Source organism: Helianthus annuus, chromosome 10, assembly GCF_002127325.2.
Source record: "Helianthus annuus cultivar XRQ/B chromosome 10, HanXRQr2.0-SUNRISE, whole genome shotgun sequence".
Taxonomy (NCBI): domain Eukaryota; kingdom Viridiplantae; phylum Streptophyta; class Magnoliopsida; order Asterales; family Asteraceae; genus Helianthus; species Helianthus annuus.
In genome coordinates, this window is record NC_035442.2 from 111224500 (window position 1) to 111249274 (window position 24775).

At 42.9% G+C, this 24775-nt stretch overlaps 1 protein-coding gene across 1 annotated transcript; it reads right to left on the bottom strand.

The window, feature by feature from the left end:
* Positions 1 to 16534: 16534 nt before the first annotated feature.
* Positions 16535 to 18275, bottom strand: LOC110881682. Its single transcript, XM_022129871.1, has 3 exons — positions 17676 to 18275; positions 17106 to 17528; positions 16535 to 16999 (listed from the first exon to the last, which is right to left on the bottom strand). The coding sequence occupies exons 1-3, from the start codon at positions 18273 to 18275 to the stop codon at positions 16535 to 16537; spliced, it is 1488 nt and encodes a 495-aa protein (XP_021985563.1).
* Between the last annotated feature and the right edge of the window lie 6500 nt (positions 18276 to 24775).

Sequence of the window (24775 nt, forward strand, 5' to 3'; positions counted from 1 at the left end):
ACTACACAGACCTAAACAAAGCTTGTCCAAAAGACCCATTCCCTCTGCCTCATATAGACTCGATGGTGGATGACACTGCCGGCCATGAAATGTTAACCTTCATGGATGCATCCTCAGGATTCCAGCAGATTCAAATGGAACCTTCAGACAAGGAGGATACTGCTTTCATGACACCGACAGGTATTTACTGTTATACTGCTATGCCTTTTGGTTTAAAAAATGCAGGTGCAACGTACCAGAGATTGGTGAACATGATGTTCAAAGACAAACTGGGGGACACAATGGAAGTATATATCGATGATATGGTGGTGAAATCTAAAAAGGCTGAGGATCACCTCCAGGATATCAAGGGAGCATTTGATATCCTGGATCAATATAACATGAAGCTGAATCCTGCTAAATGTCATTTTGGAGTGGGGGCAGGAAAGTTCCTTGGATACATGGTGACAAAAAGAGGGATAGAGGCAAGCCCGGAGCAGATTAAAGCTATCTTGAATATAAAGTCACCCTCGAATATGAAGGATGTTCAGCGGTTAACAGGACGAGTGGCAGCCTTAAATAGGTTTATTTCAAGATCCTCGGAAAAGTGTAAAGAATTCTATGATATCCTGAAAAAGAATAAGAAATTTGAATGGGGCGAGAAGCATGAAACAGCCCTACAGGATTTGAAGCAGTATCTCTCAACCGCGCCTCTATTAATGAAGCCTGAGGATGGTGAACTATTATCCCTGTATCTTGCAGTATCAGGGAATGCAGTAAGTGCAGTACTCGTAAAGGATCACGAAGGTCAGCAGTATCCTGTTTATTATGTTAGCAAAAGTTTGTTAAATGCTGAAACTAGATATTCTCACCTAGAAAAGCTAATATTGGCTCTAGTAATGGCATCAACAAAGCTTAGACATTATTTTGAAACACATAGGATTCATGTTAAAACTAATTATCCTGTTAAGAATGTGCTTAGGAAACCGGAGATGTCGGGTAGAATGGCTAAGTGGTCGGTAAAATTAAGTGCCTATGATTTAATATATGAACCTAGAAATGCAATAAAGTCTCAGGCTCTAGCGGACTTTGTGGCTGATTTCAGTAGTGATATTCAAAATGAAGTAGACCTAGAAGTGCAACAACTAGGAGAAAACTTAGAATCCTGGACATTATATACTGATGGTGCATCCAATGTAAGGGGTGTAGGTTTAGGTATACTACTAAAATCGCCACAGGGGGACATAATACCCCAGGCTGTTAGATGTGAATTCCCTGCTACTAACAATGAGGCAGAATATGAAGCTTTAATTGCAGGATTAGAATTGGCTAAGAATATGAATATCAAGAATTTGCAAGTATATGTTGATTCCTTGTTAATTACTAATCATTTTAATGGATCCTATGCAGTCAAGGGTGAGAAACTAATTGAATACCTTGGTATTCTTAAAAAATTAGCAGGATATTTCGATATTTTTACACTTGAACAGGTACCAAGAGAGGATAACGCCGAAGCAGACGCATTGGCAAAATTGGGATCATCAATCAGGATACCAGAAGGAACCCCAATACCGATATTACATATCCTGTATCCTGCAACGAATACTCAGGATAAGGAAGTAGCAGGTATTCAGGATCCCGGAGCGGTGTATCCTGAAGAGGATCCTAAATCCTGGACGGCCCCAATCATGAGATATCCCAAGGAAGGACATATCCCCGGAGATGAAAATCCTAAGGCATTTAGGATGAAGGTATCACGATTCACTATTATAAATAACATTTTATACAAGAAATCTCTTGCAGGACCATATTTGAGATGCTTGGAGGATCCTGAAGCCAAAGAAGTACTTCAGGATATACATGAAGGGGATTGTGGTAACCATACTGGGGGCAGGTCATTATTCTCAAAAGTATTGAGGACAGGATATTATTGGCCAACAATGAGAAGAGATGCCGCAGAGTATACTCGAAGATGTGATGCGTGCCAAAGACATAGTAACATACTGCATCAACCTGCTGAACCATTATATCCTGTTGTTTCCCCTTGGCCATTTATGAAGTGGGGTATGGATATAGTGGGAAAGCTACCAAAAGCCCCGGGAGGAAAAGTCTTTATGCTAGCAATGACGGATTATTTCTCTAAGTGGGTTGAAGCTGAAGCGTTTATCCAAGTTAGAGACCAAGAAGTGGTATCCTTCATAAAAAGGAATATCCTGACCAGGTTTGGGGTACCAGCTGAAATCATCTGTGATAATGGGTCCCAGTTTATAAGCAAGAGGACCACTGATTTCTGCAAGAGTTGGGGGATCAAAATGATAACATCTACTCCAGTACACCCTCAAGCGAATGGGCAAGCAGAATCCTCAAACAAGATAATTGTCAACAATTTGAAAAAGAGACTTGGGGCTAAGAAAGGAAGATGGGCGGAAGAATTACCATTTGTCCTATGGGCTGACAGGACAACTGTGAAGAATGCTACTGGGCAAACTCCATTTTCCTTAGTATTTGGAGCAGAGGCAGTAATCCCGACAGAGATGGCGATACCTACAGCAAGATCCAACCTCAGGGATCCTGAGAAGAATCCTGAAGCCCTATGTCAAGAATTAGATACTATTGATGAGGCGAGGGATGCGGCAAAGATGAGAATGGCAGCATACCAGCAAAGAATATCCAGAGCATATAATAAGAATATCAGGACCAGAAGATTTAGGGTTGGAGATTGGGTGTTAAGAAAGGCTTTTCAGAATACTACGAATCCTGCTGATGGAAAGTTGGCCCCAAAATGGGAAGGACCATACGAAGTTGAATCAGAAGCGGGAAAAGGAGCATACAGACTCAAGAATATGGAGGGGATATGCTACCGAGGTCTTGGAATGCTATACACCTCAAGCTCTATTTCAAGTGAGTTTAGAATCTAATTTCTAACTCAGGATGGTATGAATTCTACCTTTCTTAAATATGTTTGGTTTAATTTATTCTTTGTAACCCAATACTGACTTAAGCATCGGAGGGGTGTTAGCCAAGCTAACACCCACCTTAGTTTACAATTGTTTTGCAAGATATGTTTCAGGATGCAGCTCTAGGATATGTACTCAGGATATCTCGAAAGATTAGAGGATTGGCCCCCTCTCTCACGTTTAAGGGACACTGATCCCTTCACAGGTTTAAAGGTATTCACCTTTCTTCCGAATTGGGTTTAAACACCCCGCCTGGAGTGCAAGTTATTCAGGGATAGTTCAAGGTGGCGGGACCAGTCCATGTAAAAGTGGCTGACAATTTCGTTACTGTTGGCTATATCCTGAATCCTAAAGGTATATGAGGATTGATCACCCTCTCTCACGAAAGGGTATTTTCATACTCTCTAAGGTTTAAAGGTTTTCACCTTTCTAAGTCTTGGAGTTTATACACTCCCGCCTGTAGCGCATGAAAATTTGGGATTTTCCCCAGGATACAAGGGATTTATCTCCAGTACATCCTTGGGTTTTACCTTTGGACGTAAAAATTGCCTATACAATGGAAACTGATATTCAGAAGATATCTAAAGCATTTGAAGGCATTGTACACAGGGGACATTCCCACTAAGGTGGTGCTACAAAGCTGAAAGGATGGGACTAATGCACTAAGTACCTCGTACAGGGGACATCTTTATGGGAAGAATTGCAAAGAGACTAAAGTCTGGTAATAGGTTTATACCCTATTTCTGGTATGATCTTTCCTTTGTAAACATCGTTTAAGTTTTTTGCAATATTATGTTTTATAAAAGGACAAGTATTCTGATATATTCTCAAAGTCTTTTTCAGAATATTTGATTAGGATGTTTGAAACTAGTAATAGTTTGGAACTTTGATCATTTAAAACTGGTTATTAATCAAAAACTTTCTACAAAGTTGAAGGGATGTTTGGAAGTTCTATCTAATAAAAAGTTTTACAGTATATCGCTGAGGATACTGATCAGGATATTTTATAAGATAACAGTATGGAATTTTTGCAAAGCTAAAATTTATACTTAGAAATATAAAGAGATGAAATTATTCTTTGATAACCGAAGGTTTCATCCTGAAACCAGGGACCCATCCACCTTCGGCTATCGAATTGTTTAGATACGGAAATATAAATTGTTCTTAGAAACATAAAATTGTTCGAATAATTCAAAGGAAATAAGTTCTAGGGGGTAGTTGTCACACCCCCAAATCCACACACGGAGTACCACCGCTTGGAGGCGTGACATGACCAGGATCAAGCCACCAATCATATCGAACATAGCATCTAATATTAAAAGTAGTTAATGTAATTCATCACGACATGATTGATGTTCAACAAAACGTAAATTAAGTAGCGGAAGCATAATATGAAAACCCAAAGCAAAGTTATAAGTTCAATTGTTTATCATAACATCTACGATCCGTATCCCACAACGACCTGCTCCTCCTTATGCAAGCTCCATAAGTACCTAAGGTCCTGCAAGGCATGCAGCAGAGAGTCAACAACTAGTTGAGCGAGTTCACAGTTAATAGTTCAGAAATAGTATAGTGTGAGTAGTAGTATGTTCGTTCATTATGTCATGTATCGTATTAGTTTCCATCGCGGCCTCCCAAGCAGGTATGCGAAGATATTATGGGATGTTTTCCCAAGTATTCTAGACTAGGTTTATTTGTATCGCGGCCTCCCAGGCAGGTATGCGAAGATTAGTACATTTTGTTCGCGGCCTTCCTATGGCAGGTGTGCGAAGTCAGTCATAATATCGCGGCCAAACCTTGGCAGGTGTGCGAAGATCAGTTCAATAAGTGTTACTAGTCTAGCCGTATCTTATCGTTAGGTTCTACCATCTGAGTATACACAAATAGTCATCCAATCCCATTCCCACCCGGGAACCCCATGCCTTGGCTGTGTGAACTCACCTTGGTTTGCTCGGCAGATACACAAAGTTTGGTTAAGCTATATAGTGATCAACCACGTCCTAGCATGGTTATTATACAAGTCAGGTTCGTATTCAAGTATAGCACGTATGTTCTACACGTATTGTACACAAGTATAGTCATGGCAATTCACGTATGAGCATACACAGGAACAGTTACGTAAATAATGAAGTCCAAGTATCCGGCCCAATCAGCTGGGCTCGTGACAGTGCAAGTCCGATAAAATGTGCAAGTGTTCACGGTCTCGAGTCGAGACTAACGATCTCGAGTGGTATTGGTTTCGGGATCTCGAATCGCAACAAGGAGGTCTCGACTAGTGCATATATCACTCGAGACTGGGTGGTCTCGAGTCAAGTCTCGAGTCGCAACAGGACTCGCAATAGGTGTCTCGGGTTGTGCTGTTTTGTGTCGGTGTTGAGGTCTCGAGTCGAGACTAGGAGTTCTCGACTCGCAACTTGTGTCGAGACTAAGCATGTAACAGACTTCCTGATTTCCATAATTTGCAGCTCAATCAGTTCCGTAATATTAACAAACAGATTTAGTAGTTTCACAATTCAGATCAATCAACATAATTTTCAACTATCCATCTAGCATACCATCGATCAAACAGGGCAATCTATTCGTTAATTTACATGAACTCTATTCTCATTCGAGTATAAACAATTATTTATCAAATCATACTTGGTTCGAATGCATGAACATACAGCCGATTACCTACATTCGATCATCATGCAAATAAATCCGAAAACAAGACATGATAACCGATTAACATCATCGTACAAATCCGGTTCACAAGAACATCATTACATAAACATTATTATTCATCATACCATTATATCGAATCATGGAATCATAACAACATGTGACCAAGCATAAATAGTGAAATACTAACCGATTATGAGTAGGAGAGGGTGATCCGAATAAAGATCTTCGATAGCACGGGTGTGCTTGCCGTCGGGTATGTGAGGGAGAGAAAGAGGGCACTAGGGTTTGAGTGTGTTATTGCTTTACAAGTTGTGAAAGGTAAAACCTTTTCCCCCTAAGTGTTATACGCTCAAGGAGAGTGGGCCGACCCATCATGGGCTGCCCCCTTTCGGTCCGAATACAAAGAATACGGCCCCTAGTGGGCTTGTGCGATTGGGTGTAGTGTTGTGCGATTGGATCATGTTGTGTGTTTAATACAAACATTCAATAACGTACATACATGCACATAATAACATTCAATAAATCAAAGCTCATATAATCGCAACACGGTCACATATGTTACACAAAGTAGGCTCGAAACACGAGTTGTCACATTATCCCCAACTTAAAAGAAATTTCGTCCCGAAATTTGGTACGCACTCACTGAGGAAGCTAGGTAGGTTATATCGTTCACTGGTTTTCCTGGGGTGTCACATCCTCCCCCCGTTGATCTGGAATTTCGTCCCGAAATTCCGCAGTAGTAGCTTCAGCCTTAGTAGTGGTTGTATTGGTTCCGAATAACTGGGGATACTTTTCTGTCATCTGGTCTTCGCGTTCCCAGGTGTACTCTGGGCCACGTTTGGAGTTCCAACGAACTCGGACAAGAGGGATTCTCTTGTGTTTGAGGACCTTAACATCCCGGTCCGTGATTTCAACTGGTTCCTCGATGAAGTGCAGCTGTTCGTCGATAGTGAGTTCTTTCAAAGGAATTACGAGGGTCTCATCTGACAAGCATTTCTTCAGATTCGACACATGGAATACGTTGTGAACTGCCCCGAGTTCAGCTGGTAGGTTTAGCTTGTAGGCCACTTTGCCAATCTTCTCAATGATTTCAAATGGTCCGACGTACCGCGGATTTAGTTTGTCCCGTTTGCCAAAACGTACCACACCCTTCCAGGGTGAGACTTTAAGTAAAACCCGGTCCCCGACCTGAAATTCCAATGGCTTTCTACGCTTGTCCGCGTAGGCTTTCTGACGGTCGCGTACTGCCGCCATGCGTTGTCGTATCTGTGCAATCTTTCCGGTGGCGTCCACTACAATCTCTGGACCCGTGATCTGACTATCCCCCACCTCTGCCCAACAGAGAGGTGACCGGCATTTACGTCCGTACAATGCCTCGAATGGAGCGGCTTGTATGCTGGTGTGATAACTGTTGTTGTATGAGAACTCCACCAAAGGGAGGTGCTTTTCCCAGCCGTTGCCGAAATCAATAACACATGCCCGAATCATGTCTTCAAGAGTTTAGATCGTTCGCTCAGACTGCCCATCCGTCTGAGGGTGATACGCTGTACTCATGTCTAACCGTGAGCCGAAAGATTTATGTATCGCTTGCCATAGCTCTGACGTGAATCGTGCATCCCGATCCGAAATGATGGAGGTGGGCACCCCGTGCCTCGAAACGACTTCTTTAAGATAAATGTCTGCGAGAGTGGAGAACTTATCCGTTTCCTTTATAGCCAGGAAGTGTGCAGACTTTGTGAGTCGATCCACGATCACCCATATGGTATCATTCCCACGCTGGGATCTGGGTAGGCCAGTAACAAAATCCATGGAAATTTCTTCCCATTTACATTGCGGTATCTTGGGTTGCTGAAGTAGGCCCGCTGGTTTCTGATACTCCACTTTGACTTTTGCACATGTCAAACACTTGCCGACGTAAGTAGCGATGTGGGCTTTCATGCTAGGCCACCAATATGTTGTTTTGAGATCGTGGTACATTTTATCCGACCCTGGATGTACCGAGTAGCGAGACTTGTGTGCTTCATCCATCACAAGTTCCCGTAATCCGCCATATAGTGGGACCCAAATACGCCCTGTTACATAGTAGGCCCCGTCTGCCTTCTGTTCCATTCGTTGCCTTGAGCCGCGTAAGGCTTCAGCCTTGACGTTTTCGGGTTTCAATGCTTCTATCTGAGCGGTTCGTATCTGTGCAGGAAGACTGGACTGAATGGTGAGTTGCAAAGCTCGTACACGCCTAGGTGTAGTATCTTTCCGACTGAGGGCATCAGCCACAACATTGGCCTTGCCTGGATGGTACTTAATAGCGCATTCGTAATCGTTCAGAAGTTCAACCCATCTTCGTTGACGCATGTTTAAATCCTTCTGCTTAAGGATATGCTCGAGACTCCTGTGATCGGTGTAAATTGTGCACTTGGTACCGTACAGGTAGTGTCGCCATATCTTAAGCGCGAAAACAACAGCTCCCAGCTCTAAATCGTGCGTCGTGTAGTTCCGTTCGTGAACCTTGAGTTGGCGCGAAGCGTAAGCAATGACCTTGTCGCGCTGCATTAACACACATCCAAGACCCTGGATGGATGCATCATAGTAAACCACGAAGTCGTCTGTGCCCTCTGGCAATGAGAGAATAGGTGCGCTGCAAAGCCTATCCTTTAGGTACTGAAAAGCGGTTTCCTGGGGACCTCCCCAACGGTAGGTGACACCCTTCTATGTCAGTAGTGTAAGCGGCTGTGCGATCTTCGAGAAGTCTTTGATGAATCGTCTGTAGTACCCCGCCAAACCCAAGAATTGGTGTATTTCCGTTGGTGTACGCGGTGCAGGCCAGTTCCTGATCGAATCTACCTTGGATGGATCGACATGAATCCCATCCCTGTTCACCACATGGCCTAAGAAGTGGACTTCACGAAGCCAGAAGTCGCATTTGGAAAACTTGGCGTGCAATTGTTCCTTTCGAAGAAGTTCCAAAATCAATCGTAGGTGCTGCCCGTGCTCCTCCTGACTCTTGGAGTAAATCAAAATGTCGTCGATGAAGACAATCACAAACTTGTCTAAGTACGGCTTGCACACCCTGTTCATCAGATCCATAAATACAGCAGGCGCGTTCGTTAATCCAAATGGCATGACAAGAAACTCGTAGTGACCGTAGCGAGTTCTGAATGCAGTTTTGGAGACGTCCTCATCCCGGACTCTCAGCTGATGATACCCTGACCTCAAGTCTATCTTGGAGTAGTAACTCGACCCCTGCAACTGGTCGAATAAGTCGTCTATACGCGGAAGAGGATAACGGTTCTTCACCGTCACCTTGTTGAGTTCACGGTAGTCGATGCACATCCTGAAAGTGCCATCCTTCTTTTTCACGAAAAGTACTGGAGCTCCCCAAGGCGATGAGCTTGGACGAATAAAGCCTTTTCCAAGAGCTCTTGTAGCTGCTTCGACAGTTCTTCCAGTTCGGTTGGAGCTAAACGATACGGTGCGCGGGCTATTGGTGCTGCTCCAGGAGCTAACTCAATCTGGAATTCGACTTGGCGGTGAGGCGGTAAACCGGGTAAATCTTCAGGAAACACCTGAGGAAAGTCACGTACAACTGGAATATCCTCCAGCTTCTTTTCCTTTGCTGATGCGTCAGTGACAAGTGCCAGAATTGCAATGTGCCCCTTTCGTAAACATTTCTGCGCCTTTAAGAAAGAGATGATGCCAACCACAGCACCGCTCTTGTCGCCTTGAACTTCGAGTGGTTCCTGACTAGAGCGAGGAATACGAATGATCTTTTCCTTGCATAAAATATCTGCGTGATGTTGTGATAACCAATCCATGCCGATGACGACGTCGAAACTACCCAAAACTATGGGTATAAGATCAATCGTGAAGGTCTGACCAGCTAAAACGATGCTACAACCCTTGATTACATGTGCGGCTTCTACACTTTTACCATTTGCTAACTCTACGACATGTTTGGTGTTTAGGGGTGTTGGTGTACGTTTTAACAATTTACTCATTTTCAAGGACATATAACTTGTATCAGCACCCGAATCAAATAAGACAGTAACATAAATATCGTCGAGAAGAAACTTACCCATAACCACATTGGGATCATTCATTGCGTCGCCCCGGCCTAGCACAAAAGCACGACCCCAAGCTTTGTTGCCATTGTTGTTGTTGTTTCCCCCATTGTTGTTGTTCCCGTTGCCCTGGTTATTGTTATTGTTGCGATTCTGGTTCTGGTTCAATTGAGGTCAATCACGTTTGAAGTGGCCTTCAGCCCCACACTGGAAACATCCCCGGTTTCCACGCTGTGGCTGCTGCTGCTGGTTCTGTGGAGCTGGCGGTGGGAGTTGCTGGTTCTGATTTGCTGGCCGTGAGCTTCTACAATCCTTAGCCTCATGACCCATCTTGAGGCATCTTTGACAACGTTCCCTGCGACATCTTCCACTGTGGTGTTTGTTGCACCTACTACACCATGGGTGAATTCCCCGATATCCACCCTGTCCCTGACTGCCTGATGATTGCTGATTCGGACTCTGGTAGTCATTTGTCTTGCGCTGCTGTGCTTGAGACTGAACAGAAACTGATCCCTTGCTGGAATCCCCCTCCCATTTTCTCTTGTTGTCACTGGGAGTAGCAGAAGTAGTGACAGCAGTAGTGGTAGCGCTGATGCGTTTTGGCAGCTTGTTCTGTTCTACTGCCTGATCGGTGAGTCGATGAGCAAGACGCTGAATGTCTTGGATGTTGTTGAGGTTAGCCGACGTCACGTGGCTCTGAATCTCTGGCGCAAGCCCCTTGAGATACAACTCAATGCGCTTAACTGGAGGGTCCACCATCGTTGGACACAAGATGGCCAGTTCGTTTGACCGTTTCGTGTAAGCCTCAATCTCTGACCCCGTCATCTTCAAGTGGTACAACTCATCCTCCAACTTGTGGATGTCGTCTCGCGTGCAGTATTCTCGTTTGATCAGTTCTTTGAAATCTTCCCAGGGTGTGGCGTTAGCAGCTGCCAACCCTAGGATCTGAACTTGCGCGTTCCACCAGGTTAGCGTAATCCCTTCCAACGTGCCAATGGCGTACTTGACCCTGCGAGCCTCAGGGCACTCACACATCTCAAATACCGACTCGAGCTTTTCAAACCAATGGAGGAGTCCCACTGCCCCCTCGGTGCCACTGAAAGTGCTTGGACGACAGTCCATGAAGTTCTTGAATGTGCAGACAGGTTGTGGAGCGTTTTGACCTGCTGGTGCAGCTGTAAGTGCCGTAGCTACTCGTTCATTGATAAGTGCCGTCAACTGGGCTTGAGTCATGTTCACACGTCCAGACATGATCTTCATAGTAAAAGTAGAGTAAGTGAGAAAGGTTCGCGAGTAGTGCGATGACAGAAGAGTGTAAGCTCATAGGTGTTCTCATGTAGTGACGTATAGTAGGCAATGTAATCTAAGCATACTACGAGCAAAGTTCTATATAGTTCTAGCAAGCAGGTAATAAACATAAACCTTATTACCTAGGATGTTGAGTCTTGCACGTGGAGCGAAGCGTCGTTGTGGATCGTTGAGAGCACTGTTCTGGTCATAGTCTGGTTTTAATAAAAATGTTTTTCCCATAATAAAACCAAGTTCTCTATAACCAATGGCTCTGATACCAATCTGTCACACCCCCAAATCCACACACGGAGTACCACCGCTTGGAGGCGTGACATGACCAGGATCAAGCCACCAATCATATCGAACATAGCATCTAATATTAAAAGTAGTTAATGTAATTCATCACGACATGATTGATGTTCAACAAAAAGTAAATTAAGTAGCGGAAGCATAATATGAAAACCCAAAGCAAAGTTATAAGTTCAATTGTTTATCATAACATCTACGATCCGTATCCCACAACGACCTGCTCCTCCTTGTGCAAGCTCCATAAGTACCTAAGGTCCTGCAAGGCATGCAGCAGAGAGTCAACAACTAGTTGAGCGAGTTCACAGTTAATAGTTCAGAAATAGTATAGTGTGAGTAGTAGTATGTTCGTTCGTTATGTCATGTATCGTATTAGTTTCCATCGCGGCCTCCCAGGCAGGTATGCGAAGATATTAGGGGATGTTTTCCCAAGTATTCTAGACTAGGTTTATTTGTATCGCGGCCTCCCAGGCAGGTATGCGAAGATTAGTACATTTTGTTCGCGGCCTTCCTATGGCAGGTGTGCGAAGTCAGTCATAATATCGCGGCCAACCCTTGGCAGGTGTGCGAAGATCAGTTCAATAAGTGTTACTAGTCTAGCCGTATCTTATCGTTAGGTTCTACCATCTGAGTATATACAAATAGTCATCCAATCCCATTCCCACCCGGGAACCCATGCCTTGGCTGTGTGAACTCACCTTGGTTTGCTCGGCAGATACACAAAGTTTTTTAAGCTATATAGTGATCAACCACGTCCTAGCATGGTTATTATACAAGTCAGGTTCGTATTCAAGTATAGCACGTATGTTCTACACGTATTGTACACAAGTATAGTCATGGCAATTCACGTATGAGCATACACAGGAACAGTTATGTAAATAATGAAGTCCAAGTATCCGACCCAATCAGCCGGGCTCATGACAGTGCAAGTCCGATAAAATGTGCAAGTGTTCACGGTCTCGAGTCGAGACTAACGATCTCGAGTGGTATTGGTTTCGGGATCTCGAGTCGCAACAAGGAGGTCTCGACTAGTTCATATATCACTCGAGACTGGGTGGTCTCGAGTCAGGTCTCGAGTCACAACAGGACTCGCAATAGGGGTCTTGGGTTGTGCTGTTTTGTGTCGGTGTTGAGGTCTCGAGTCGAGACTAGGAGTTCTCGACTCGCAACCTGTGTCGAGACTAAGCATGTAACAGACTTCCTGATTTCCATAATTTGCAGCTCAATCAGTTCCGTAATATTAGCAAACAGATTTAGCAGTTTCACAATTCAGATCAATCAACATAATTTTCAACTATCCATCTAGCATACCATCGATCAAACAGGGGAATCTTTTCGTTAATTTACATGAACTCTATTCTCATTCGAGTATAAACAATTATTTATCAAATCATACTTGGTTCGAATGCATGAACATACAGCCGATTACCTACATTCGATCATCATGCAAATAAATCCGAAAACAAGACATGATAACCGATTAACATCATCGTACAAATCCGGTTCACAAGAACATCATTACATAAACATTATTATTCATCATACCATTATATCGAATCATGGAATCATAACAACATGTGACCAAGCATAAATAGTGAAATACTAACCGATTAAGAGTAGGAGAGGGTGATCCGAATAAAGATCTTCGATAGCACGGGTGTGCTTGCCGTCGGGTATGTGAGGGAGAGAAAGAGGGCACTAGGGTTTGAGTGTGTTATTGCTTTACAAGTTGTGAAAGGTAAAACCTTTTCCCCCTAAGTGTTATACGCTCAAGGAGAGTGGGCCGACCCATCATGGGCTGCCCCCCTTCGGTCCGAATACAAAGAATACGGCCCCTAGTGGGCTTGTGCGATTGGGTGTAGTGTTGTGCGATTGGATCATGTTGTGCGTTTAATACAAACATTCAATAACGTACATACATGCACATAATAACATTCAATAAATCAAAGCTCATATAATCGCAACACGGTCACATATGTTACACAAAGTAGGCTCGAAACACGAGTTGTCACAGTAGTGCCTTCTTGGTCCATAGTGGTTTCAGCGGCATCCGTCTTGGAATCCGCCTCAGCATCCTTCTCAGCATCGGTTGCTTTTTCGGCCGCTTTGGAAGATTCATCGACATTTGATTTGGAAAAAGTGCCGCCGAGGTTCTTTAGCTTGGTCTCCGAAGCACCAACATCCCAGGAAGGACAGTCGAAGCCTAATGTTTTGGCTTCGTGAGCCATCTTTAACCTGGCTTGGAGGAGAGAAGTGACAACGGAACTTTTGAGGCTCTCCCGGTAGCTGACCATATCCCGTTCATACTGCACATGGGCGGCTTCTAGATCGGCCTGGGCTTGAAGAGTGGCTTGGTTAAGAGCAACTTGGTGTTCTTGGGTCATAGCTTTGTATTTCTCCTCGTAATGACGAGATTTGGCGGCTGCAATCATACCTTGGTCGGAGATCGTGACTTCTGCTTCCTTTAATTTAGATTCGAGTGTCTTGTTGAGCTTGCAGGATTCTTGATATAAGTTAACCAAACGCTCGAGACCCTACAAAGGTAAAAAGATAGGTATTAATATTGATAAACCTTTGATAGTAGGATATGGTATGAGAATACTGACTTGGTTAAGAAAAGAAGTCATAAACCCGCTAGCTTCAATGAACCCATGCTTCTCGTAAGGAAATGTGTCAGAAATGACAGGGGAATCAGGTTCTTTCCTTTTGCGGGAGCTTGAACTCCGGGGTTTGGTGGCCGGTGAAGGTTTAGGTATGACGATGGCTTTGGAGCTGCTGGGTTTGGATGTAGCTGTGGTCTTGGGGTTAGGCTCTTTCTTGACCTGGATCTGATCAAAATAGTTGTCCAATTCATCGAGATCAAAGACTTCAGGGATCTTAGCTGGTGCTGCATAAAAGGGAAAAGTTTTAATCTTTATTTTTATCATTATACTATTGTGACTAATTATTCTGAAAGAAATTCTTACCAGACATCTCGGATGATGAGTATTGGCTGGAACTCAGGACATGTGTGGTGAAAGTTCTATTTATTGCAGGTAACCGGTAAATGGTATTGATTCTCTCTTCTGAATCAGCGCTAGGGGGAGCAACTTCCTTAAAGTTCACTGCATAAAGATCAAAAAGAGGAGTATTAATAGAAGATAACAATTAAATGGTCTATGAGGATATTTATGATCCTACCGGTGGTTAACCACTCCACCGGAAGGTTGGCACCCTCGGCAATGGAATCTCGTTTGACAAAGAAAAATTTACGTTGCCATCCGTCTTCGTTTTTGGTGGCTTTGAGAATCAAGGGGATGTCGAGAAAAGCAAGAATCGGCTAGAGCCGTGGGATCGGAGACGATAAGCAATAGGCAAATCCTCGATGCGAAGGTCGGAACAGTGGAGATTTTTGATTTGATTAAGTACAATCAGTACTCTCCAAACCATGGGCATGGTTTGAGCAAAAGAGATGCCGGTGGTTCGAAAGAATTGCATCATGAATTCAGGAAAAGGGTACCGAAGACCTAGTGAAAAGGGATATGCCGGAAAACAAATCCATTCGGTAGAAGAAACATCCGATCGGATTGACCGATCGAATGATCTGAAGACTGTGCTGTCGGGGAAAGCGCCGGAAGCTCTTAAAGCTGCGATGTCCGCTTTGTCAAAAGCGCAGATTTCCTTTTCGGGATTTTTAAGGAGATTCTGCTGAATGAAGGTCTCGGTATCCATTGCAAGTGAAATGAAGTAAATTGACAGGAAGAAAATTTGAAATGAAGAAATTACCTGAAGGTTCTGTTGGAGATATCTGCTTTTCAAACAAGAAGAGAGAAGATATAGGGGCATCGTAAATCTCCATTGAGTAAAAAACGCGTTGGAAGTTACGATGTGATCTTGACCGTCGCTTCATTTTAAATGCCATGAGTTATGGGATAAGATTTTCGAAATATATCCGTTGGATTGGTACACCAACAGATATATTTGGGGATAATTGTTATGGGTCATTTTCTAAGCATACATATCCTGACCAATATCCTGCCTTTGTTTGTTCGCTTGTGACCAGGATGCTGGAAGAGGATATTGCTGATATCTTGGGTAATATCCTGAGATTTATTAATTAACCACGTGCAGGTTGAAGGTTAAGACTTACTAACGGTCGAAAGGACTTATCCTCCTCAAGACTCGGACGAATTTGTTGAAGAAGAGACGTTGAGCCCGAAAGACCAGGTCTACAACGTTCAATGAAGGAATATTCGGTGGATCCCACAAGTTTAGGATAGTTAGTTAATTTATCTTTACTATAAATAGATGTGGCGGATCAGTTTAAGGCACACACTCTTTTACCAACACTCTCGTACACTCTTGCTCTCTAGATCACTGCAGTCACCACACTTGTATCCAACTCACGTTGTAACACTTAGTCGATCCGCACCACATCCTGCACTGTATCCTGATATTTGAAGCAATAGAAGAACAAGGCAGCTGCGATTGTCAGCTCCCGAGGTTTTATGCCGGCGATCTAAATTGATCAAGGGCTTTCCTCGTACATCTCGTGTCATTTACTTTACTTTCTGTTCATTGTTTGATCATTAATACAGCTCGATATCCTGAGCCGTATCCCGAATACTGATTTTATAAACAACTTAACAAGCACATTTTCAGTAACACTTTCTAGCACACTAACTCACTTAACTAATTTGATCACTAAACTGCTTAGGTAATTTTTGACCAAAAAAAACGGGTTTCCAATTTCTTACCAAGCCCATGTTTGCACCTACCGGGTGGCCGAGATAGACAAAGGGGAATGCTCCTGTTTTGCAATCAAGTATAGTCGCCATGCAATCGATCTCCCCATTGCCGACACCCATACCGTACAAGATACTTTTTGAGAAGTTTACTTTTAAACTGGACGACAATTGAAAGCACCTAAGTAATCGTACCAGGTTATGGAAATTAGATTCAGACCACTTACCCATGAAAAGCACGTCATCCGCGTAAAGAAGATGAGATAGTGTCGGCCCCTCGTATGGTGTGTTTATACCTTTGGAAATTCCTGCTTCGTTAGCACTTTTAGTTGCCACATGTAAGGCTTCCATAGCTATGATAAAGAGTAATGGAGACAGTGGGTCACCTTGACGCACCCCCCTTTGTATATTAAACTCCAAAGTAGGTGACCCATTTACCAAAACGGACATTCTAGCCGAAGACAATATACCAGAAACCTATTTCCTCCATAAACACAGGAATGCCATTTGTTTTAGAACCGAGTCCAAAAAACCCCAATTAAGTGAATCAAAAGCCTTTTCAAAATCGACTTTGAAGAGCATCATCTTTTTTTTCGTTTTTTTTGATCCAAGATGTAATCTCATTGACCATGAGTGGTCCTTCCAAAATGCTTCGGCCTTCGATATATGCAGTTTGGGTGTCACTAACAACCGACCCAATCACCTTTTTCAATCTAGATGCCAAGATTTTGGAAATAATTTTCGAGATACACCCGATAAGATTAATGGGGCGAAAATTGTTGATGGTTTGGGGATTTGCAATTTTCGGTACAAGAGCTATGAAACTAGAATTACATCCACGGCTCAAGGTCCCGTGTACATAGAAATGATCCAAAATACAGAAAACATCCTCCTCAAAGATGTCCCAGAAAGACTTTAGAAACCTGAAAGTGAAGCCATCAGGACCCGGCGTCTTTTCGTTCCCACAACCCCATACCGCCTCTTTAATTTCTTCTTTGGAGAACCGCTTGACTAGTAGGGCTGACTGTGACAAGTTGATTCTTTTGAAACCATTATTGAGGAATTTCGGCCTTAGGCGTGATTCTTCCGAGAAGATGGATTTAAAGTATTCTTTTATGCCTTCTTTTAACACATCCGGTTTTGAAACCCAAACTCCATTGAAGTTCAGGCCATTTATCCGGTTGCTTTTTGATGACTCTTGACCATGCCATGAAAGAAAGATGTGTTCTCGTCACAGTCTTGTATCCATTTGACTTTTTTTGTTTTAGGTCTTCTAAGTTAGTTTCCTCCATCTCATTGATTGCCTTTATCCAAGACTCCCTTTCGCCTATCTCCACTTCTGATAAGCACATTTTTTCAGCTATAAGATCAATGTTTTCAACCTTTTGTTTTAGGTCCTGTAGTAGACCATTCTTTCTGGATTTTCGTTCTTCCCACCAAGGTTTGATTGCTGTTTTAATGGCTTTTAATCTGGCTGCCATCAATTTATCCGGAGGGTGTATAGTTGCAACACTATTATACGCGTTTCGAACTAGTACCTCCAGCCCATCCTCCTTTAGCCATGAATTGAAAAATCAGAATGGGGGAGCACCAAAATTCTCATCCGAGCAAACCAAGAGTAGTGGCCGGTGGTCCGACTTGTACCTGGGAAGTCCTATGAACTTTGCCGAAGGCCACATTGAGAGGAAGGAGAAACACACCAGGATTCTGTCAATGTAACTGAATTTTTTACCATCATTTGACATGTATGTAAACGAGCACCCAAGTATGGAATATTCGGATAAACCCGCATCGTTTATGAATCTGTTGAAGTCCCCAACCGTTTCCGGGCAGAATTGAGAATTTCTTCTTTCACACGGGATACGTACACAGTTAAAATCTCCCAGAAATATCCATGAGCCCGAGTATGAGTGCATTAGAGCTAATAAGTCAGCCCATAGCTCCGTTTTAAGGCTTCTGTCATGTGGTGCATAGACATTGACAACTATTATATCCCCGTTTACATTCTGTATGTTACCAACAGTGGCTAAGAAAAATCTTTTTTTAACCGACGTTTTTTTGTGAAAAATCGTTGAGTCCCAGATATTCATCAGACCCCCAGATCTACCATTTGCATCCACACATTCAAAATCAAAAGTTGTGTTACCCCAGAAATTACTAACCTGAATATCGGAAGAACTCGCCATCTGAGTCTCCTGTATACCGATAAAGCTCAGATTGTTGGATCTTTTGAGACTACGTATGTGCTCCGCCTTTTTTGGGTCACCCGCCCCCCTAATGTTAACCGATAAGTAATTCATTGAGGATCCGTTGACTCCTGTACACCAAGTACCTGTTCAACCTGCTTCCTAATTGCCTCTGTACAAGTCGATACTTTGAATCCCAAATCCTCCCCTATTGCTACTGTTAGCCCGACTTCTTTTTCAATCGCGTCGTTTTCAGTTCCCAATCGGGAATCCGCCGATTCCACCGTATCACCATCACCACAGGATCTGCTCCTGTGCCTCGGACCTTCGTCGTTTTTACCTCCCCATATTGTATCCTTCATCCGCATTGAAGGGAACTTGAATTTGGTCTTGCGTGCACAACCTTTTTTGGGAGGGGAGATTGGTCTAGATGGGGAAGAAGGAGGGTTATTCAGGTCGAGGTTTGCCTTGTGATTTTTTGTCACATCTTCAATTAATTCCCGTAAGTTAAAAGGATCTGGGGATTGAAGAGATGGGTTTGAAACTCCGTTGGGCTCCATAGGAGGAGTGTCAACAACCACCTCATGTTCATTAAAAAGTCCATTTATCCCCATATCACTCCACACTTTATTGTTGGGCTCCTTTCTTGGTGGAGGTGGGGGGGGGGGGGGGTGTCAAATGGGCCAAAGCTATCACTATCTTCCCTGACCAAAACTGGAGTGGCCCCCCTTTGATTATTATCATCCAAAACCTTTGAAACAGAGTTTTTAGGAGTTCCTTGATCCGCCTTCTTTTGGGAGACGTGTTCATAGGAAAGAGAAACATTTACTCGAAGTCCCGAGGTTGACCCTTTTGCAGCCGCATGTTTGTTGTTTTTATTATGATTACTACCACTTTTCCTTATGTCACCATGTTCCAATGCAGACCCATCAACTTCCGCCGGACTGTTAGCGGACCATGACTGTTCATTTTCCACCATTTTTTCCGATACTTTCTGTTCATCAGACATTGCCGGAGTAAAAGGGAAACCCGTGTTTATATCTTCTGTAATCAGAATTTCCTGGGGATGACCATGCCATGCGATAGTCAGCTTGCTATTAATACGTGCCACATTATTCGTTAGAATTCCCACTGTACTCACCGATAAATCCATATCATCGTCATTTGCTTCGGAGGGTAGTACCACCGTACCTATCAAACCACCGATCTGGTCGAAAATTGTCGGACCCCAGAATTGCAGTGGTACACCCCTGATCAAGAGTTTTGCCAACCGTTGGAACGACATATGTCTTCCTTCCCAGACGTGGAGGACAGTGAACCATTTCTCCCAATTGTTCTTTTTTCTGTTCCAAAAAGTCTAGTGCTTCAGCCTTGTTATCAAACGTTAGCAGTAACCTCATACCTCCCAAATACCTTGTATTGAAACCACTTAGCCCGTCCTCCTCGAGAAGTTGCTGGTGCCGTTTGAGGTCGTAGGGATTTCTTAGTTCCGCCACAAGTGATGAACTTCTCCATCTTTTCGACGCCTCACTTTCGACCACCGTTATGTTTACAACTTGTTCTGGCATTGTGGCATGTTTGATACCTGTTATTACCTCTGCATAGGTCCTTCCCACCTCTGCATGTTTAGGTCCCATGAAAGACATGTTTGTTTTATCCCCTTCAGATATATGTCTGTGTCTGTTCACCTGCTCCTGCTCATAGGCAGGTTGTTTGTAAGGTTGTTTGTACCCTTGTCTCTCAGCACCTTTAGCAAACTTTGCTGGCCTTACATAGACTTTTTTGTGATCTATTCTCACCGTGCATAGATCCGCAGCCATAGCCGGAGCATCTCTCACCTCTTCAAATCTTACAAAACGAAACGTATTACCTTTTTTGTCTCTTTTCCTTGGAACATAAGAATCCGTCATCACCCCGAAGTTACTGAATATCTCCCATAGTAAGTAACTGGAACAGTCATATGGCAGGTTTCCGATGAAGAAGGTCGTTTCCTTCGTTGGAGGACTTTTGTAATTCTTGTCTGCATCAATTAGCCGTTTACCTTTGTACTTTGCAACCCGCCAACGTTCCTCTTCCCTGCTTTCATATCGTCGGACGTCCTCATGTTGCCGCCCATCCTCCATTTAGCCAACCGAGGACGAAATTATCTGCCGAAACCTCGGTGGAAAACAAAGTCCGAACAGCGAATGGAAGGATCCGGGAAAAGAGATAGAGATAGAGGTGACGTCTGAATGCAAGCGATATGCAAAACAAGTCACACCTCGGACGCTATCCCTTCACCTTCACTTCGTCGAGCCGCCGACCCTCTGTCTTTCGAAAGATAAGAGAAACAAACTAAACCAGATCCCACAGGCGAATGGAAGATTCGACAGCCCGAGATAGGATGAAAGGTCAAACCAGAAAACGACGGCGACCTCGCACGCTATCCCTGGTGTTTTCACTTCGTCGAGCCTCCGGCGATCCGGCGATCGGAGTATGAAAGGATCAGGTCTAACGAGAGAGAGAGAGCTAGTTTTGTTTTTGTATTTTGTACGGTTCCTATGAATATTTAGAAACCAATTTGACTAGATTGGTTGTACCTTCATCAAGTAAGAAAATTAGTTTGGACTTGTTTAAAAAACATAAACTCTGAAATCATAATGTAAACTTACAATGTCATTGTTTAATCATACAACATGCGATAGGGATGCGGACATGTGTGTGAATTTAGCAATGTCAGACATTTAAAAAACATTATTTTTATGAAAGGAAATAATTACTTAGTTTTTTATATAATTTAGAAAATAATAAATTAAAATATCTGAGGGAAATAATTAGTTATTTATTGATATAATTTAGAAAATAATAAATAAAAATATCTAAAAAAAATTATAAAAACAATTTCTAATAGAAGTCAAACTTTGTAACCACATTTTCCTTTTTTTTCTTCTTTTAGCTTTCAAAGAAATAAGGAGGAAGTTGGATAGTTGGGGATATGCTGAATATCCTGTGTCATATCTTGGAGGACTAAAGTGTATGATTGTCTTCAAGGAGAAAGGTCAGGCAACGGAATTTATCAAAAATAGTGGAGAAGAATGGAGTCAGATAGTTACATCAGCGGAACTTTGGAAAGGCCAGGATTTGAATTATGATCGGTTAGTATGGATCAGAGTAAGCGGGGTTCCAATTCACCTTAGGGATTGTAAGACGTATAACGCGGTTAGAGAATGTTATGGTAGAGTGGTTGGCTCGTCGGACTTCTCGTGGAATGATACAGACAACTCAGACAGTGGGTGTCGGGTTGTCACGGAGTCCGGTAAGTTTATCGAAGAGGAAGTGAAGTTGCAATGGTGTGAGAAAGATTATAGGGTGTGGGTGAGAGAAGAACATAATATGTCGATAAAAATGGTGATTTCAGAGTTATCGGAAGTAGGAAGAGCTACGCCGGAGAAGACATCGGGATCGGCGCCAGAACCGGCCGATGACTTGGAGGACGGAGAGGTCCGAAGCGTCGCTGGTGAAGGGGGGGAATGCGGAGGATCAATGCTGGGGAAATGAACCGGTTACTCCCATGCACGAGGTGCATGTGAACAGGAGAGAGAAACAATAAATAAGGCGGCTGTGGGGGATGAACATAATGATGATGTCGGTGGGACTAGGCCAAAAAGATTTGCTGTAAATGAGAATCAAGATCCAAGTAAAGAGTTGGGCCCGGGCCCAAACACCAAATCTAGGAAGAGACCACGCCGAAATAGGAGCCCACAATTATCAAGCCCAGAGACAAATATGAGGGAGGACACACATCAGATCCACATAAGAAATCTAGAAAGGTCTTTTGACCTCAATAATGTGATGATACCAGAGGATATTCCACAGGGGTGCGATAACAGAATGGAAAACAACAATCACAAGACAGGTGTTGATGAGAGCGGGATACCGCAGCGGGAAGGGGGGGAAGGAATACGAAGGTAGGAGTGGAGATCCGGATCTGGGAACAAATGTCGGAGCCGGAATTTCAGAGATGGAAACAGAAAAAAGAGTTATGGATGAAATAGCCGACACAGTCATGATTGGTTCGGCGGTTGGCTTCCAGTTACAAGGCTTCGAAAATCAGGTCAGCAAGGTAATTATTGGTGAAAAAATGGTTTACGATGAATTTTATGTCCATTAATTTGAGGGGGGTCAGGGACCAAAGGAAGATAGACTGGGTCAGAGGATTAAAAACATCCCATCGTGTTCATTTTTTGGCTATCTAGGAAACGAAACTAGGGGCATCACAGAATTTTATTTTAGTAAAATTTGGGGAAGGTCGAGATTCGAAATGGCATATGTGGATGCAGTGGGTAGGTCAGGAGGCTTGGTTAGTTTGTGGGACCCGACTACATTTGATTGTAATGATGTCATAAGAAGCCAAAAGTTCATTATTGTGCAAGGGAGTTTAAAACACACTGGGGAATAGGTGAATATAGTGAACATATACGCGTACAATGATCCGTCCGAGAGAAGGTCGTTGTGGGAAGAGTTGGTCATACTAAAATAGTCTCTGCAGGGATTGTGGGTGTTTTGTGGGATTTTAACGATGTTACAGAACCGAATGAGAGACTGAACTCAGAATTCGTGCCTCTTAATGCAACTTTCTTTAATCAATTCATTGAGTTGGCAGATTTGGTCGAGTATCATATGGGGGGTAGAAAGTTTACCTACCATTCAGATAATGGTCTTCACAAAAGCAAGCTCGATAGATTTTTGGTGTGCAGGGAATTCCATAACAAATGGCCAAATGCTTCAGTTGTGGCACTTTCTAATGTGGTCTCGGATCATAGTCCGATTCTTCTATCAATCCTGGAACAAGACTTTGGGCCCAGTCCTACAAGGATTTTTAATTCGTGGTTGGTGATGCCAGGAATGATGGACTTTGTTAAGCAATCCTTGGGTAATTTCGTTTTCGAATGGCCGGCGGATTTAGGTCTTGCCGTAAAACTGAAGTGGATAAAATTTAGATTAAAAGAACGGGTGTAACACCTCGTAAAAATCACGTCCAATAATGTATTGACACGTGTAATAAACCCTAATAAAGTCAAACCTTGAATTTAAGGGACTAATTTCTCGAGAAATCGAAAAAACATTAATTATGAAAGAACTGGAAGTATTAACATACCTAAAATAAGTTTCTAAATAACCTTTTACGGTTTTGTATTCACAAATGAGTCACTTGTCGATCGAGTGTAGCCGTTTGCGTAATTAACTGAAAGTTTGCGCAATAAAGGGTTAAAAGCGTCAACATGTTAATTCTTACCTCTGAGTGACCTTTTAACAATCCGAGAGCTTCATGATAGTTGATTATACTCTCGGGAATGCCAATAGTTGGCCGTCTAAGGCTTTTACGCCTTTAAGTGACGTTACGCGCAACTTTGCAAATATAAGGGGTTAAAAGTGTCATTATGTTTAATTATACCTCTGAATGACCTTTTAGCGAACCCGAAGCATCTTGATGTTTAATAATACTCCCAATATTGCTTAATATGGATTAAATAAGGCTTCAATACTACTAAACGATGAAATACGCAAGTTTGCGCATTAGAGGGACTATTTGCGTCAAACTGTAAAAGTATATCGATTCGTATAGTATCGAACCTTCCAGAATATTATCATAAATTAAACATGCCCTAAATATCCTTTACATAGCTTAGAAACAGGCTTAGAGGTGTTTGGTACGCAAAAATAAACTTATTTGATCAATAGGGACTAAAAGCGTTAAAAAGTGCATAAGTTTGCATTTTCGCACATATCTTACGTTCTGAATATATCCGGCCATCCAAAAATTTATGTAAGCATTAAAATATTTTATTTTAGTGATTGGCTTGATAAAATTCCATCCGTCGCATAATTTGGTTCGTTTTTTGCGTCTGTCCGTGTTTCGTCGTAATTAGCCGAACAACGTGACCGTACAACCAAACGAACTGAAATCCGGCATGTTTTTGAGCATGTTTCATGTTCCCTATGCTTAGGCATCATTGTAGAGCCTTAAAAATGGTTTAACGGGCCTTGGGTGTGTCGGAAATGACATTTGGAAGTGCAGGGGCCAAATATGTCAACAATTGAAAGTTGTTGTGTGCTGGCATGGTCCTTACGGACCGTATACAGACCCTTATGGTCCGTAAAGGAAGCCCAGTATCAGAAAACTGAAAACCAGCTGTGGTTTTGCTTCTTGTCTCACATAATTGATTCAAGGGGCCTTTGACGGTTTTCTAAATCAGGGGGCATACTTGTAGGGCTGAGATTGAATCACGGTTATCGATGAACAATCCTAACGGATCTCAAAAACCTATAAATACCCCCTTGATCATGGCTTCCCTTCCTCATTTGCTTCCAATCTTGCTCTCCTACTCAAATCTGAGGAATCCTAACCTTGGGGAACCTCCTTTTGAGTTATCTTCTGCCCTTGGACCTTTTGTAAGTGTCCTTCCTTGCTTTGTTCATTTTATTCGGTTCTTAAAGCCGAAAAGTCAAACATTTCGATAAACGCTTTGACTTTTAGCTAGACCTTGTATGGTCAAGCCATGGTTCGCAACGAACATGGCTACGTGATCGTAATTAGGTAGGTGTTAAACCCCCAAAGGGGCACCTCCTAATTA

Bases quoted from the DNA above. Each gene is read 5' to 3' on its own strand.
- LOC110881682 (XM_022129871.1), bottom strand. From the start codon at position 18,275: ATGAATTACTTATCGGTTAACATTAGGGGGGCGGGTGACCCAAAAAAG. The intron at 17,529-17,675 runs GTGTGTTTCTCC...TCATGGCTAAAG, and splicing joins GTTACATTGACAGAATCCTG to GAGGATGGGCTGGAGGTACT. The intron at 17,000-17,105 runs GTTAAAAGAAGG...AACTTGTCACAG, and splicing joins TGGGTTTCAAAACCGGATGT to TCAGCCCTACTAGTCAAGCG.